The 17,855-nt window shown below is 44.5% G+C and overlaps 1 protein-coding gene across 4 annotated transcripts; it reads left to right on the forward strand.

Annotated features, from left to right (window-relative positions):
• Window positions 1-311: 311 nt before the first annotated feature.
• LOC100194572 (phosphoglucomutase 1) lies at window positions 312-15,897 on the forward strand. 4 transcript variants are annotated; one of them, NM_001139658.1, is given in 11 exon segments: window positions 312-592; window positions 7,884-8,046; window positions 8,571-8,714; window positions 8,984-9,109; window positions 10,797-10,987; window positions 11,291-11,445; window positions 12,324-12,439; window positions 12,643-12,778; window positions 13,094-13,277; window positions 13,598-13,732; window positions 15,634-15,897. In NM_001139658.1, coding segments are annotated over 11 exon segments (1,686 nt in total). In that variant the 5' UTR covers window positions 312-346; the 3' UTR covers window positions 15,724-15,897.
• The last annotated feature ends 1,958 nt before the right edge of the window (window positions 15,898-17,855 follow it).

Genomic DNA, 17,855 nt, shown 5'->3' on the forward strand with positions numbered 1-17,855 from the left:
CTTAATTGAAATGAAAATTTAAAAAAAAAAGCTGCAGACTCTCGGGCCTCTGTGGAATGAGTTTGACAGCCCTGTTGTAAAACAACCAAATGTGGAATAAGTCAAAGGGTATGAATACTTTCTGAAGGCACTGTACACGGTGGCATCCAACATCTTGCATCCTTACTTACAAAGCGAAATATGGTTTCCTTCATGCACTGACAGGCCTGAATTCAAATTGGAGTACTGTCGTTTTAAATGTAAAAGTGGGCGGGATCCGATCAAGGGGGACTTGTGGCAGGCTGTGGGGCGCATTCGCCTCCATTGAATCAGCGGATCACACGGGCTGTCAACTTTATTTGGGAAAATGACGAAAATCACAGTAGTCAAAACCAAGGCATATCCCGACCAGAAGCCTGGTACGAGTGGCCTGAGGAAAAGGGTGACAGTCTTTCAAACGAATGCGCACTATGCAGAGAACTTCATCCAAAGCATTATTTCTTGCATCGACCCAGCGGAGCGTCAGCCTGGACTGCTCGTAGTGGGAGGAGATGGAAGATTTTTCATGAAAGATGCCATTCAGTTGATCATCCAGATCGCCGCTGCTAATGGGGTCAGTAATAATTCTGTCATAGTCCAGCTGTAGTCCCTAAAACATGACTCTTAAACCTAGGCCTCACCCTCAAACGTGCATAGCATCAGCAGCTAGCCTAGCATCTTTGACAGCTCCGGGTGTTGACAGTGGCAGCTCCAGTCGTTGATACATTGTAGCGCTTCTGTGATTGTGTTGAAGTTGGAGGATACATTCATTTTAATTGCTGTCATGTAGACTAAAATAACTATCAGTGTGAGCCTACATTTGCTTAAGATATATTTATTTGGAATATATAATCCAAAATGACAATTCTCTCTCTCTCATATCAAATCACATGCATAGGATAATTTTAAAGAAAGTATTGGATCCTCATGGACGTTGAATGACGTGCAAGCCCCATGTATCGGAACGTGATAGGGGTCAAGTGGAGTTCTTAGACTGTCTCTGGTGCTAAATGACCCCGCTGATCTTTCGATGAAGTGCACGGAGATGGCATGTTAAATGGTAGGATACCCTTGCCCTTTCCCCAGGTGACGCAAAACAACACTACACCATCCGGTTCCCCTTATGTAGCATATCCAGTCAGTGAGCACTCTTCCTTGCCATGAATGTTTAGTATACAAACAAAGGCAACGGTTCTCTGCAAGTTTGTAATACTCGGGGGAAAAAGTGCAACACTGAGGGGTTATTTTATTAGGAGAGGCTGTTTTTTTGGATGTCAGTGGCACGCACAGCCGTTCGTTCTGTTCGTTCCCTCTGCGACTTTAGAGGAAGGCGTGGTGGTGTGCTGTCACGTAGCCCTGCGGTTTGCATTACAGAGAGATGGGCGTTTGGGTACACAGGCACATCTTGTTAAACTAGACACACGATGACCTCCTGGCTGAACACGATGTACAGGCAGACCGATGTCATTATCACACCATATAACTCCAATATGATCTGTCCCATTATGATCCTACACAAAACGAACATCATGATCATCACATCAACTCTACATGCATCATATTCATGATGAATAATGTATTGCTGCGTTTCATTTGCTGCCCATGTCATCTTAACTTTTGATGTAGGCCTATTAGGTAAGTTAAAGGGGATGTTACCCGGATGTAGTCTCAGACAGACAATAGACTGATGATGAAAATAATAATTTGGGGAGGGTTTATTGTTGTCCTGTTACGCACACACACACAAGTGTGTAAGGGAAATATGTTTCTTGCATATCCCAACTCCCCCTGAGACACTTCCCCAGGCCCAATTGGAGATAAGTGCCTTTTTTTTCCATTTTTTTTTTACCTTGTCAGCCCCAGGATTCGAACCAGTGACCTTTCAGTTACTGGCCCAATGCTCTAACCTCGAGGATATATGCTGCCCAGTAGTTTTCGCAATATTGTAAACACAATATCCTACCAACCCCCAAAAATTGTTTACTTCCCATACTATCCCGTGTCGCTCAGTTGCTTGTTTAGCTCCCACATAGCAGCCTGACCTCACCACCGGCATGTTGAATCAGAATACTCCTCTCTTATTGTCATCCTCCCAGTGTGTGTAGACTGAATGGGTGAATGTAATCAAATAAATAGGATGTACAGTATGTAAAGGAGTCTACAGTGCGTTCACTAAATGTTGTTAGTCATACAAAAGCCGGCCTCAATCTTCGGTAAGAAAGATGTCCAGTTATGATGTTTAAGATGTTTAATGGAAATATTTTCACAGGGGTTTCAAAATGTGTGTGTGTGTGTGTGTGGTTTTCTGAAAGTACAGAGTAAAGAAATGGTAATTAGTATGCAATATTGGTACAGTATCAGGATATAAGCATCAAGACAATATCACAGCGGTAAAATAATAAGCAGCTATTAGAACAGTAAGGCGTATTGACAATATGACAGTTATAATGCACCGTTGATTAACACAGGCAAAACCTAATTATAAAGCTCCACAAGGGGGCAGGGTAGAGCTATACCATGAACAGGCCAAGTGGCTACACAGGCCAAAGGGTCATGGTGACCACTTCAATGGAGTAAAAAAAAAATGAAGCTTGTGATTCTCAGACGCCATAGTAGCATGCAGAACTAATGGAGAAATGGACTTAAATGCATGAACAGAAAATTATACCATAAAGACTATGAAATGAGTACCTCTCGTGTCTGCGGTTATAATTAAAGAAGACGGTCCACACGTTATTTATTTCACCTTTATTTAACCAGGTAGGCTAGTTGAGAACAAGTTCTCATTTACAACTGCGACCTGGCCAAGATAAAGCGTAGCAATTCGACACGTACAACAACACAGAGTTACACATGGAATAAACAAAACATACAGTCAATAATACAGTAGAACAAAAGAAAACAAAGTCTATATACAGTGAGTGCAAATGAGGTAAGTTAAGGCAATAAATAGGCCATGGTGGCGAAGTAATTACAATATAGCAATTAAACACTGGAATTGTAGATGTGCAGAAGATGAATGTGCAAGTAGAGATACTGGGGTGCAAAGGAGCAAGATAAATAAATACAGTATGGGGATGAGATGGGTAGATAGATGGGCTATGTACAGGTGCAGTGATCTGTGAGCTGCTCTGACAGCTGGTGCTTAAAGCTAGTGAGGGACATATGAGTCTCCAGCTTCAGAGATTTTTGCAGTTCGTTCCAGTCATTGGCAGCAGAGAACTGGAAGGAAAGACGACCAAAGGAAGAATTGGCTTTGGGTGTGACCAGTGAGATATACCTGCTGGAGCGTGTGCTACGAGTGGGTGCTGCTATGGTGACCAGTGAGCTGAGATAAGGCGGGGCTTTACCTAGCAGAGACTTGTAGATAACCTGTAGCAAGTGGGTTTGGCGACGAGTATGAAGCGAGGGTCAACCAACAAGAGCGTACAGGTCGCAATGGTGGGTAGTGTATGGGGCTTTGGTGACAGAACAGATGGCACTGTGATAGACTGCATCCAGTTTGTTGAGTAGAGTGTTGGAGGCTATTTTATAGATGACATTACCGAAGTTGAGGATCGGTAGGATGGTCTGTTTTACGAGGGTATGTTTGGCAGCATGAGTGAAGGATGCTTTGTTGCGATATAGGAAGCCGATTCTAGATTTAATTTTGGATTGGAAATGCTGGAAGGAGAGTTTATAGTCTAACCAGACACCCAGGTATTTGAAGTTGTCCACGTATTCTAAGTCAGAGCCGTCCAGAGTAGTGATGCTGGACGGGCGAGCAGGTGCGGGCAGTGATCGATTGAATAGCATGCATTTAGTTTTACCTGCATTTAAGAGCAGTTGGAGGCCACGGAAGGCATGTATGGCATTGAAGCTTGTCTGGAGATTAGTTAACACAGTGTCCAAAGAGGGGCCAGAAGTATACAGAATGGTGTCGTCTGCGTAGAGGTGGATCAGAGAATCACCAGCAGCAAGAGCGACATCATTGATGTATACAGAGAAGAGAGTCGGCCCGAGAATTGAACCCTGTGGCACACCCATAGAGACTGCCAGAGGTCCGGACAACAGGCCCTCCGATTTGACACACAGAACTCTATCAGAGAAGTAGTTGGTAAACCAGGTGAGGCAATCATTTGAGAAACCAAGGCTGTCGAGTCTGCCAAGAAGAATGTGGTGATTGACAGAGTCGAAAGCCTTGGCCAGGTCGATGAATACGGCTGCACAGTAATGTCTCTTATCGATGGCGGTTATGATGCCATTTAGGACCTTGAGCATGGCTGAGGTGCACCCATGACCAGCTCTGAAACCAGATTGCATAGCGGAGAAGGTACGGTTGGATTCGAAGTGGTCGATAATCTGTTTGTTAACTTGGCTTTCGAAGACCTTAGAAAGACGGTAGGATAGATATAGGTCTGTAGCAGTTTGGGTCTCGAGTGTCTCCCCCTTTGAAGAGGGGGATGACCGCGGCAGCTTTCCAATCTATGGGAATCTCAGATGATACGAAAGAGAGGTTGAACAGGCTAGTAATAGGGGTTGCAACAATTTCGGCAGATAATATTAGAAAGAGAGGGTCCAGATTGTCTAGCCCGGCTGATTTGTATGGGTCCAGATTTTGCAGCTCTTTCAACACATCAGCTATCTGGATTTGGGTGAAGGAGAAATGTTGGGGGCTTTGGCGGGTTGCTGTGGAGGGTGCCGGGTAGTTGACCGGGGTAGCCAGGTGGAAAGCATGGCCAGCCGTAGAGAAATGCTTATTGAAATTCTCAATTATAGTGGATTTATCAGTGGTAACAGTGTTTCCTAGCCTCAGAGCAGTGGGCAGCTGGGAGGAGGTGCTCTTATTCTCCATGGACTTTACAGTGTCCCAGAACTTTTTTGAGTTAGTACTACAGGATGCAAATTTCTGTTTAAAAAAGCTAGCCTTAGCTTTTCTAACTGCCTGTGTTTATTTGTTTTTAACTTCCCTGAAAAGTTGCATATCACAGGGGCTATTCGATGCTAATACAGAACGCCACAGGATGTTTTTGTGCTGGTCAAGGGCAGACAGGTCTGGAGAGAACCAAGTACTATATCTATTCCGAGTTCTACATTTTTTGAGTGGGGCATGCTTGTTTAAGATGGTGAGGAAGGCACTTTTAAAGAATAGCCAGGCATCATCTACTGACGGGATGAGGTCAATGTCATTCCAGGATACCCCGGCCAGGTCGATTAGAAAGGCCTGCTCGCGGAAGTGTTTTAGGGAGTGTTTGACAGTGATGAGGGGTGGTCGTTTGGTTGCAGACCCATTACGGATGCAGGCGATGAGGCACTGATCGCTGAGATCTTGATTGAAAACAGCTGAGGTGTATTTGGAGGGCGAGTTAGTTAGGATGACATCTATGAGGGTGCCCGTGTTTACGGATTTGGGGTTGTACCTGGTAGGTTCATTGATCATTTGTGTGAGATTGAGGGCATCAAGCTTAGATTGTAGGATGGCTAGGATGTTAAGCATGTCCCAGTTTAGGTCACCTAGTAGCACGAGCTCAGAAGATAGATGGGGTGCAATCAATTCACATATGGTATCGAGGGCACAGCTGGGGACAGAGGGAGTACTATAGCAAGCGGCAACAGTGAGAGACTTGTTTCTGGAAAGGTGAATTTTTAGAAGTCGAAGCTCGAATTGTTTGGGTACAGACTTGGATAGTAATACAGAACTCTGCAGGCTATCTTTGCAGTAGATTGCAACACCGCCCCCTTTGGCAGTTCTATCTTGGCGGAAAATGTTATAGTTAGCGATGGAGATTTCAGGATTTTTGGTGATTTTCCTAAACCAGGATTCAGACTCAGCTTAGACATCCGGGTTGGCAGAGTGTGCTAAAGCAGTGAGTAAAACAAACTTAGGGAGTAGGCTTCTAATGGTAACATGCATGAAACCAAGGCTTTTACGGTTACAGAAGTCAACAAATGAGAGCACCTGGGGAGTGGGAGTGGAGCTAGGCACTGTAGGACCTGGATTAACCTCCACATCACCAGAGGAGAAGTAGGATAAGGGTACGGCTAAAGGCTATACGAACTGGCCGTCTAGCACATTCGGAACAGAGTAAAAGGAGCAGGTTTCTGGGCACGATAGCATAGATTCAAGGCATAGTGTACAGACAAAGGTAAGGTAGGATGTGAGTACATTGGAGGTAACCTAGGCATTGAGTAATGATGAGAGAGATATAGTCTCTAGAGACGTTTAAACCAGGTGATGTCATCGCATAAGTAGGAGGTGGAACAACATGGTTGGTTAAGGCATATTGAGCAGGGCTAGAGGCTCTACAGTGAAATAAGACAGTAATCACTAAACAGGACAGTAATGGACGAGGCATATTGATATTGGAGAGACGCATGCGTAGCCAAGTGAACATATGGGTCCAGTGAGTAGTTGGGCTGACTGGGGACACGGCGATTCAGACAGTTAGCAGGCCGATGCTAACAAGCTAACAGTTAGTAGGCCGGGGCTAAACAAGCTAACAGTTAGTAGGCCGGGGCTAAACAAGCTAACAGTTAGTAGGCCGGGGCTAAACAAGCTAGCAGTTGGCAGACCGGGGCTGGCAAGCTAGCAGTTGGCAGACCGGGGCTGGCAAGCTAGCAGTTGGCAGACCGGGGCTGGCAGTTAGCAGACCGGGGCAAGCAAGCTAGCAGTTAACAGACCGGGGCTAGCAAGTTAGCCTTTGGAGGACGTTGCGATGGTGGTAAGTCTGTTTTTGCCTCTTCGTGCGGTGATGTCGATAGACCAGTCGTGGAATGAGTAGGGTTCCAAGTAGCTCTAGGTAGCTAGTAGGCCGCGGTTAGCAGAATGGGCCTTCAGCGGACGTCGCGCCTGAGAGGCCTGTTGGAATCCTCGGGCAGATTATGTCGGTATTCCAGTCGTAGAGGATCGGCGGAGTTCCATGCCCCGTACCGGCAATAGAAGGGGTCTGGATATTGTAGCCCAGGAGTGGGTTTCGGTGGTAGCACAGGAGCCCTGGCCAGGCTAGCTTTAGGCTAATTGGTGCTTGCTCCGGGATGGAAACGCTAGCCAGGAGTAGTCACCCGGGATTGCGGTTAGCTAGTTGCAAAGGGTTGCAAAAAATGAAAATGTTCAGAGTTTCTGGTAGGGATATGGGAAGAAAAATAAAAAATAAATAATAATAATAATAATAGGTCCGTTATGCTCTGGTTTGAGTCAAGTTGTTCGAACTAGCGAGAGCTTTCCGAGCTAAAGGTTAGCTGATGACCGCTAGCAATGGTTTGCTGACTGATAACTGGTAGGTAGTTAGCTGGCTAGCTTCAGTTGAGGGATTCCAGATCCAAAGTAAATAGAAATACTTTAGAGAAAAAAACAGATCCATGGGTGAGGCGGGTTGCAGGAGAGTATTTAGAAGTTGAGGTTTAGGAAAATATTTAAAAAAGAAATGCGTTTTTTTTTTTTTTTAAAGATATATACAAGGGTCACGACAGGACAAAAACAAATATTCATTCTCTATACATGTACCAATTATTGGGCATGAGGCCGCCACGTGCAAATCAATTAGCTAGCAATGGAAAATAACTTAACTCTGTGTGCTTGAGTAGAAACAACAGCATAATTACAACAAGGAAATGTTGATACAAATTATAAGGTACTTATTGTTGCAGGAATGCACACATGTACAAAGTTATTATTAATAATGAAACAACAAAAGGCCTGGGGGGAAATGCGCTACTCCACTCAACAGGTTCAGGCAGGTTCTGACCAGAGAATATGCAAATGTGGCACGCGCAGAACGGCAGGGAATATAGTACACAGTATAACATATATAAAAAAACGACATCGGAGAAAGCTGATTAGCCCATTGTTCTCCCCGTCCCTCGCTTTCTCTCCTATCTCCATGTAGATCGGCCACCTGGTCATCGGTCAGGATGGCATCATGTCCACCCCTGCTGTGTCCTGTGTGATCCGCAAGCTCAAAGCTGTGGGAGGAATCATCCTCACGGCCAGCCACAACCCCGGTGGCCCCAACGGAGACTTTGGCATCAAGTACAACATAGCCTCCGGAGGTGAGATGGGAGAGGAGAGGGATAGGAAGGAGAGCGATGAAATGGAGAGGTAGGAAGACAGGAAGGGGATGGGAAGGGAGGAGAGAGACTGGAAAGAGAGACACAGGAGGGAGAAAGGGAAAACCCATAGAGGAGAGAGACCGGTGAGAGATGGGAATAGGGGATGAGACTGTGCTGGAGGGTAACGTTTAAACTTCACTGACCTTTGATGAAGATTTACATTTACAATTTAGCCATTTAGCAGACACTCTTATCCAGAGCGACTTACAGGTAATGCATTCATCTTAAGATGGCTAGATGGGACAACCACATCACAGTAAGTCTTTTTTTTTTCTTTCATAGTAGCTGTCGGCAAAGCCAGAGCTAGTAAGGTGGAGCACGTTTCAGGATAGTGTGAGCAGAGCAATGCTGATACTTCAATTGATAATTTTAAGACAAAGATTAGTATACATAGTGGTGGAGTATGGCTGTTTCTCTAACCTCTTCCTTATCCTCCTCACCCTACTGAATGTCTCTGCCCCCAGGTCCTGCTCCAGAGGGAATCACAGACAAAATCTTCCAGATCAGCAAGAGCATAACAGAGTACCACATATGCCCTGACCTCAAAGTGGACATCTCCAAGATCGGCAAGCAGACTTTCAATGTGGACACGTTCAAGCCCATGACAGGTATTGTAGGATTGGATGGGATTAGCTGGGTGTCAGATCTCAACTGACTGGGATGGGTTAGCTTGGAGACCAAATCTGTGAGAAGCTCACTGGTACAAATCCTTGGGCAAGGCACTGAAGTTCAGGTGTTATTGCAATCAGTAAAGCACTGTGATCTAAAGTATGTGCATATGCAATATAGTTTGATCATTTGTCTGTTTTTATCCTGAGTCTACAAAAATGCTACAGTAAGTCTTATCAATCCTAACTCTGCTGTTTATCCTCCACAGTGGAGATTGTGGACTCTGTGGAGGCCTACGCTGAGATGCTGAGGGGAATCTTCGACTTCCATGCCTTGAAGGGGCTGGTGTCTGGATCCAATCACATTAAAGTCCGTCTGGACGCCATGCATGGAGGTACAGATCACATACTGTATCCTACCTCTCTGGTGCTGGCTGCTGTATGACACCTCCACCATATATATATCACACACACACACACACACACACACACACACACACACACACACACACACACACACACACACACACACACACACACACACACACAGTTGAAGTCGGAAGTTTACATACACCTTAGCCAAATACATTTAAACTCAGTTTTTCACAATTCCTGACATTTAATCCTAGTAAAAATTTCCGTCTTAGGTCAGTTAGGATCACCACTTTATTTTAAGAATGTGAAATGTCAGAATAATAGAGGATTTATTTCAGCTTTTATTTCTTTCACCACATTCCCAGTGGGTCAGAAGTTTACATGCACTCAGTTAGTATTTGGTACTATTGCCTTTAAATTCCTTAACTTGGGTCAAATGTTTTGGGTAGCCTTCCACAAGCTTCCCACAATAAGTTGGGTGAATTTTGGCCCATTCCTCCTGACTGAGCTGGTGTAACTGAGTCAGGTTTGTAGGCCTCCTTGCTCGCACACGCTTTTTCAGTTCAGCCCACACATTTTCTATAGGATTGAGGTCAGGACTTTGTGATGGCTACTCCAATACCTTGACTTTGTTGTCCTTAAACCATTTTACCACAACTTTGGAAGTATGCTTGGGGTCATTGTTCATTTGGAAGACCCATTTGCGACCAAGCTTTAACTTCCTGACTGATGTCTTGAGATGTTGCTTTAATATATCCACATAATTTCCTATCCTCATGATGCCATCTATTTTGTGAAGTGCACCAGTCCCTCCTGCAGCAAAGCACCGCCACAACATGATGCTGCCACCCCCGTGCTTCACGGTTGGGATGGTGTTTTTCGGCATGCAAGCGTCCCCCTTTTTTTCCTCCAAACATAATGATGGTCATTATGGTCATTATGGTACTTGCGTACTATTGTTTGTACAGAGGAACATGGTACCTTCAGGCGTTTAGAAATTGCTCCCAAGGATGAACCAGACTTGTGGAGGTCTACAATTTTTTTCTAAGGTCTTGGCTGATTTCTTTTGATTTTTCCTATGATGTCAAGCAAAGAGGCACTGAGTTTGAAGGTAGGCCTTGAAATATATCCACAGGTACACCTCCAATTGACTCAAATGATGTCAATTAGCCTATCAGAACCTTCTAAAGCCATGACATAATTTTCTGGATTTTTCCAAGCTGTTTAAAGGCACAGTCAACTTAGTGTATGTAAACTTTTGACCCACTGGAATTGTTATACAGTGAATTATAAGTGAAATAACCTGTCTGTAAACAATTGTTGGAAAAATGACTTGTGTCATGCACAAAGTAGATGTTCTAACCGACTTGCCAAAACTATAGTTTGTTAACAAGAAATTTGTGGAGTGGTTGAAAAACGAGTTTTAATGACTCCAACCTAAGTGTATGTAAACGTCCCACTTCAACTGTGTGTGTGTGTGTCTAAGCAAGGTGGATGAGCTAGATTCCTGTTCTCAGTACTGTTTGTATCCCCAGGACAAACACCGTTTTGTGTCTTCAGGACTGTGACATGTTGTCTAAATGAGTCTAATCTCTTAAATGCTGTTTTTAGTTAAGTTAGATTCCCAACACACACACAATGCACATCCACACCCCTATACATAATAACCTTTACCCTCTCGCGCCCCCCCCCCCCCCCCCCCCACAGTGGTTGGACCCTATGTGAAGAAGATCGTTTGTGAGGAGTTGGGGGCTGCTGCCGATGGTGCTTTCAACTGTGTCCCCAAGGAGGACTTTGGTGGTCACCACCCTGACCCCAATCTGACCTACGCTTCTGACCTGGTCAACGCCATGAAGGGAGGAGAGTACGACCTTGGAGCCGCCTTCGACGGGGACGGTGTAAGTAGACAGTTGGGGGGGGGGGGGGGGGAAATCAGTCCTGGATTTCAGCCTCATCTCATCCTTGCATAGTCTGACGTTACCACACTCCCAAGTCTTTTTCATCACTCGGCTGTAGGAAGCCTGGAATTGAAGCTATTCCTTGCTATTCCTTGTCCCGTAGTGTCAGTAGAACCAGTCCTTGAATCAGCCCACAATCCATCCAAACCTCGTCTCTACATAGTCTCTGCTGCAGTCTGTTCAGACGCTGATCCTCTCCTTCCCTTTCCTTTCCTTCCCTACCCTCTCCTTTCTGCTCCACAGGATCGTAACATGGTCCTGGGAAAGCATGGCTTCTTCGTCAACCCATCGGACTCTGTGGCCGTCATCGCAGCCAACATCACCTGCATCCCCTACTTCCAGAAGACTGGGGTCAAAGGTCTGGCCCGCAGCATGCCCACAAGCGGAGCTCTTGACAAGTGAGCCTAATGTCCACACACAGTCCGTTCATAGCTTCTTCTTGGTTGTGCGTTAAATATGTATTTATTAATGTATCAAATTGTATTGGTCACACACACATGGTTAGCAGATGTTAATGTGAGTGTAGCGAAATGCTTGTGCTTCTAGTTCCAACAGTGTGGTGATATCTAACAATTACCTAATACACACAAATCTAAAGGGGTGAATGAGAATATGTACATGTAAATATATGGATGAGCGATGGCCGAGTGGCATAGGCAAGGTGCAATAGATGGTTACATTACCCATATATGTATATACACTGTATTTTGTACCATTATTAAAGTGGCCAGAGATTGGGTCTCAATGTAGGCAGCAGCCTCTCTGTGTTAGTGATGGGTGTTTAGCAGTCTGATGGCCTTGAGATAGAAGCTGTTTTTCAGTCTCTCGGTCCCAGCTTTGATGCACCTGTACTGACCTTGCCTTCTGGATGGTAGCGGGGTGAACAGGCAGTGGCTCGGGTGGTTGTTGTCCTTGATGATCTTTTTGGCCTTCCTGTGACATCAGTAGGTGTCATGGAGGGCAGGTAGTTTGCCCCCAGGACAGTGCACATTAATTAGCATTTCTTTTTTAAATGTAACCTTTATTTATCTAGGCAAGTCAGTTAAGAACAAATTCTTATTTACAATGACGGCCTACCGGGGAACAGTGTGTTAACTGCCTTATTCAGGGACATATTTTTACCTTGTCAGCTCGGGTTTCGATCCAGAAACATTTCGGTTACTGGCCCAATGCTCTAACCACTAGGCTACCTGCCGCTCCTAGTTTCCTCATCAGTGTTTAAGTGCCGGAGTTGGGACATGAAAATTAGCTCTTTTGTTCTCTCTCTGTCCCTCAGTGTGGCTAAAGCCCTGAAGATGAATCTGTATGAGACTCCTACTGGCTGGAAGTTCTTCGGCAACCTTATGGACGCTGGCAAGCTGTCTCTGTGCGGAGAGGAGAGCTTCGGCACTGGTGAGTGAGGGACCCACATTTAAGTATTATAACATCTGGATCTAGCCTGTTTACTATGGCCCGTCAGCTCAAACATTTTGATCAATCAAATTGGTGGTATTACTTCGTTCCAGTCAGTTGGGCAAGGCATTCTGGTGAGAGGTGTTAGCACATGTCTGAACCACCACCCTTCTTCCCCTCCTCTCTTCATTGTTTACCCCCAGGCTCTGATCACATCCGTGAGAAGGACGGCTTGTGGGCGGTGCTGGCCTGGATGTCCATCCTAGCCCACAGGAAGCAGAGTGTGGAGGAAATCATGAAAGACCACTGGAACAAATTTGGCAGGAACTTCTTCACCAGGTAAGTCTGGGATGGACTCTGCTACTCTGTTACCCTCCAGTGGTGAGCTAGAGAACTACAGTCTATCTGGATCAGGGCCACATTCTGTAGGCCTGTTTCTCATAGAGTATTGGAGTACTTAGACCTATTTGTTAGGCTTTATTTTATATCAAGTTCTTCGATGATAGCCTCCATAAATGTACACATTCGTTAGGTGGTCCATTTGACTATTTTTAACGCCACTCATCTCATGGAGTATGTACACATTGACAGTTGAGAGCTCTTATTTAGTCTTCCCATTTAAGACCATTCCCCAACTCATCCAATCTACACCAGGTATGACTATGAAGAGGTGGACTCAGACAAAGCCAACACCATGATCAAGGAGCTGGAGGCTAAGATGTTTGACAAGTCCTTTGTGGGCCAGAAGTTCTCGTCAGGAGATAAAAGTTACGAGGTGGCAGTCTCTGACAACTTTGCCTACACCGACCCCGTGGACGGCAGCGTCTCCAAGAACCAGGTATTGAGACAGGACCCAGGGGGCGTCTAGGCAGAGCCGTTGCAACATGCAATGTGGGTGATCTATTGAGTCAGTATAGTTTGATGATAACGGATGATGGGTATTTATAACAATTTTGTTAATCGAAAGATGACCATCACATTTGATGATTGGTCCTCCCTATGTAGGGACATGAAGTATCACCAAAGGCACTTGCATACTGTACCTTGAAAAATTCCATTGATGTTATTCATTTTTGCTCCATATTTCCAGTAAATTGACTTCCATAAGTCATTTCACCATAGTCATCATATAGTCAGGTTTAACTCTCTGTCTCTCAGGGTCTGAGGATCGTCTTCTCCGACGGCTCCAGGATCATCTTCCGTCTCAGTGGGACAGGCAGCGCCGGGGCAACCGTCAGGCTCTACATAGACAGCTATGAGAAAGACCCCGCCAAGATCTACGGCGACGCACAGGTGAGACCTGAATGTGACAGGGCACAGTGTGGGTGCCCTTACACTTGTCACTACGGCTCGATGGGAGATGAAGTATTTACACACGCTTCCAAGGTTTGTTACGTTGTCAGAGGGAATAGCCCTCAAAAGGCTTCCCCCTCAGCCCGGACGGGGAGGCCTGGAATCTGGACCTAGCAGACAGCTTGTTTTAGAATTGATTTATTTCACCAGATTAGTAGTGTTGCGATTTTTAAATAAATATTTTTCAAGAGAAACCTGGACCAAGACAGCAGCGTGGACACATCAGTTTCAGACAAACAGGCGGACCAAAGATGCATCAAACCAGATGAAAGATGCATCATGATAGAAAAAGCAGCATGTCAGTAAAGAACATGTACACAACACAAGTCCGAAAAGAAACGAGTGCAATACGTCAAATTACAGAATCAAAAAATAGTTCAAGGGAAACAATATGCGTAAGGCAACGCCAAGTAGTTACTTCGGGTGACAACTAGGAACAAATGCATGTCTCGACAACCTGTTCATCTGTTTGTCCTTTGAACTCATCCAGGGACACCAGGTCCTGTAGTTTTAGGTTGGCTTGGAGGGAATTCCAAAACCAGGGGGCTGAGTAATGAAAATACCCCCCCCCCCCATGCTCTGTTCTAATGTTCGGCACTGTCAGTATAAAACAAGATTGGGATCTGAGCTTTTATCTGTTTTTATTTCGAGCTAGAAGAGAGGATGGATAAAATGTCCTTTTAAATAATAAAGTACCGGTGCTTGAGTCTGCGTGTTGCTATGTCCAGCCGACAGCACTGTAGAGATCACAATGAGGAGTTAGACATCTGGCTAGTGACAAAATGAAGGGCTGCCTGATATACAGAGTCAAGAACCTTTAGTGAAGAGCTTGAGGATTGCACATAAATGGTATCACCATAGTCCAACACGGAGAGAAAAGTACAGCAAATCAACTCAAGGGAAAGAAAACAAGCTTTGTGCCGCTAATAAAATTCAATACACAGCTTGAGGTTCCTGACACGGTTTTCTACAAGGGTGGTGTTGCTCAACTTCTCGTCCACCCAATCTCCCAGATATTTGAAAGGCTTTAACTTGCTCTATGGACTGCCCTGCCAAGGTAGTCATCACATGGTTTTCAAAGTGTTCAGCATTGGAAAATACCATTCATTTTGTTTTTCGAGGAAATCAGAACAAGCTTCAAATCGTACAGATTCTGTTGAATGATGTTTAAAAGCTGTTTTGAGTTTTTTTTCAAAAGCCAGTCAGACTGCTGCCACTTGAAAAGAGAACGGTGTCATCCGCATAAAAATGTACATCAGCTGTTTCAATCTGTCTCCCAATGTTGTTGATTACAGACAATAAACTAAAATTGATCCTCGAGGCACACCTGAGTGCAGCTCTGATGTCAGACTTACAACCATTTGCCTTGACACGTTGGGTCGTCAGGTCCAACAACCGTGCCTTCCAGAATTCCTAGTTGACTTGAGAGGGAATGTTTGGCTAAGAGTTTAGTCATGGTTGATATCAGGGCCAGGAAGAAGTTGGGGGGAAAAGGAACCATGGGGGGAAAAAAATAAAAATAAAAAATGAAAATAAGTACAGATTTGACACTTCATCAAGTGTTCTGGGCAGGAGGGAGAATGATAGAGTAAGAAAGACAGACTTGCAGAAGGGGAAGAAACTCCCTGATAATCATTTTGGATAAAGAGGCCCTCTGAAACGGATTAATTTTGGCTCCTTCACCTTGCTCACAAATCTGAAATGTTTGGATAAGTGAAAGCAATATTGCAGATGCTCGGCTCGGCCTACTCGAGAGCCAGGTGGAGTTATTTTGTTAAGACTGTAACAGGGAAGGGGTTATGGTAAGGGGCTGTAGTCTAAGGTTGACTGTCTTCCTTCAGGTCATGCTGAAACCTCTGGTGGAGATTGCACTGAAGATCTCTGGGCTCCACGAGAAGACCGGCCGCACGGGCCCCACTGTGATCACATAGACTGACATGCTCTGCCACACCCGTCAAGGTACCTCAGTCCTTTCAACCGTTCAACTTGTGCCTACCCTCTGACTTCCAGAAGGACAATCTCACCTCACCTCTACCCTAATGTCCAAACAAAGCCTTCAAAGCTAACACTTTCGTTCACCATGAATAAAAAGTCCTTACAAAAAACTATTGTTGCACTCGTGTATTTATTTTGGAGATGTCAATATATTTTTCATTACAAACTGGGTGGTTAGAGCCCTGAATGCTGATTGGCTGACAGCCGTGGTATATCAGACCGTATACCTTGAGTATGACAAAACATGCATTTTTACTGCTCTAATTACGTTAATAACCAGTTCATAATATCAATAAGGCACCGTGGTATATTGGCCATATACCACAACCCCCTCGTGCATTATGGCTTAAATATACAGTGCTTTTAGAAAGCATTCACACCCCTTGACTTTTTACACATTTTGTTGTTACAGCCGAATTTAAAATGGATTCAATTGTTTTTCTTTGTCACTGGCCTACACACAATAGCTTAATGTCAAATGGGAATTATGTTTTTCAACAAGAAAATGTATTATCTAGTCAAGATATTAGTGTTTTATTTTTCATAAATTCTTTACTAATGTTAGTTTTTCTTACACTTTGACCTTAGAGAAGTGTGTGGATCGTTGACAAAAAATGTGTTTAAATAAATTTCAATCCCACTCTGTAACACAACAAATTGTGGAAAAAGTCAAGGGGCGTGAATACTTTCTGAATGTTGAAAAATATATTTAATGATTATTTGCATTTCTAATTGAACATGCAAAGGCAGTATGTTTTGTTGTCTGTAGCGGCACGCACAAACACACACCCTACTGCTACCACGCTCGGATTCGATGAGAGATATCGATCACTCCTAGAATGCCTGATTTAGCCAATCACCTGAGAGATCAGTGCTGGGATGTGGTTATGGTGGTGAGATCACAGCCAACCAGCCTTGGGACCTACATAGTCAACAAGACTCCCCCTCTCTATTTTCTCTCTTTTCTCACTGTCATGGTCCAAATTATATTGATTCAATTGTTGTAAATAACGAGAGAGGTCTGTCCGTGATAAAGAGCTGCTCTGCTTTTTTTTGACACCACACTCCACAAAGCAAGTCCTGCAGCCTCTATTTTGATCCTATCTTGATTATTGTCCAGCCATATGGTTAAGTGCCACAAAGAATGCCCTAGTTAAGCTGCAGCTGGCCCAGGACAGAGCGGCTAATATCAATGCTATGCATGCCAGACTCTTGGCTAAAAGTTGAGGAAAGACTGACTGCATTGTTTCTTGTTTTTATATTCATGTGTTGGAAATTCCGGATTGTTTGCATAGTCAACTTACACACAGAACTGGCACGCGCATTTACCCCACCAGACATGCCACCAGGGGTCTTTTCACAGTCCCCAGGTCCGGAACAAATTCAATGAAATGTACAGTGTTATTCAGAGCCATACCTGCATGGAACTCCCTTCCATCTCATATAGCGCAAGTGAACAGCAAACCTGGTTTAAAAATACAAATAAAGCAGCAGCTCACGGCACAACGTCTCTCCCATGTGACCTATTTGTGTATGTACTGACATGTATGTGTAATTGATAGATGAACAAACACACTGCATGTTAATGTTTGTAAAATCTTTTATCTGTATTTGTCGTTATGTGTTGGACCCCAGTAAGACTAGCTTTCGATAATGAGGATCCTAATAAAATAGAAATCTCTCCTCTCACTCTCATATATATATTTCATGCCCACTTCCCACCACAAATACCAGGCCAGGGTTGTCTGTCTATTTGAACTGATGAGAATTAACTGTGGTAGACCCAGACCATAATCCCCCTCAGCAGACAGTCTGTGAGAGAGAGAGCTCTGAGGTAGACAGAACTAGCCACTAGCCAGCCCTTCACAGGGCCTGGGGAGATGAGTGGGTGGGGTGATAATGTTAATGATGACGGCCTCTAAGAGGAGACAACGTTCTGGATATTAACATTGTGAGTTATTCTATCCTCTATCAACAAACAAGCCAAGAAGTTTAGGATGGATCAGGACCGGTTCTGTCCAGAGTCAATATAGGAGAAATGGGAGGGTTTCCAAAAGGTAATGTCTCC

Source organism: Salmo salar, chromosome 23 (genome assembly GCF_965601325.2).
Source record: "Salmo salar chromosome 23, fSalSal1, whole genome shotgun sequence".
Taxonomy (NCBI): domain Eukaryota; kingdom Metazoa; phylum Chordata; class Actinopteri; order Salmoniformes; family Salmonidae; genus Salmo; species Salmo salar.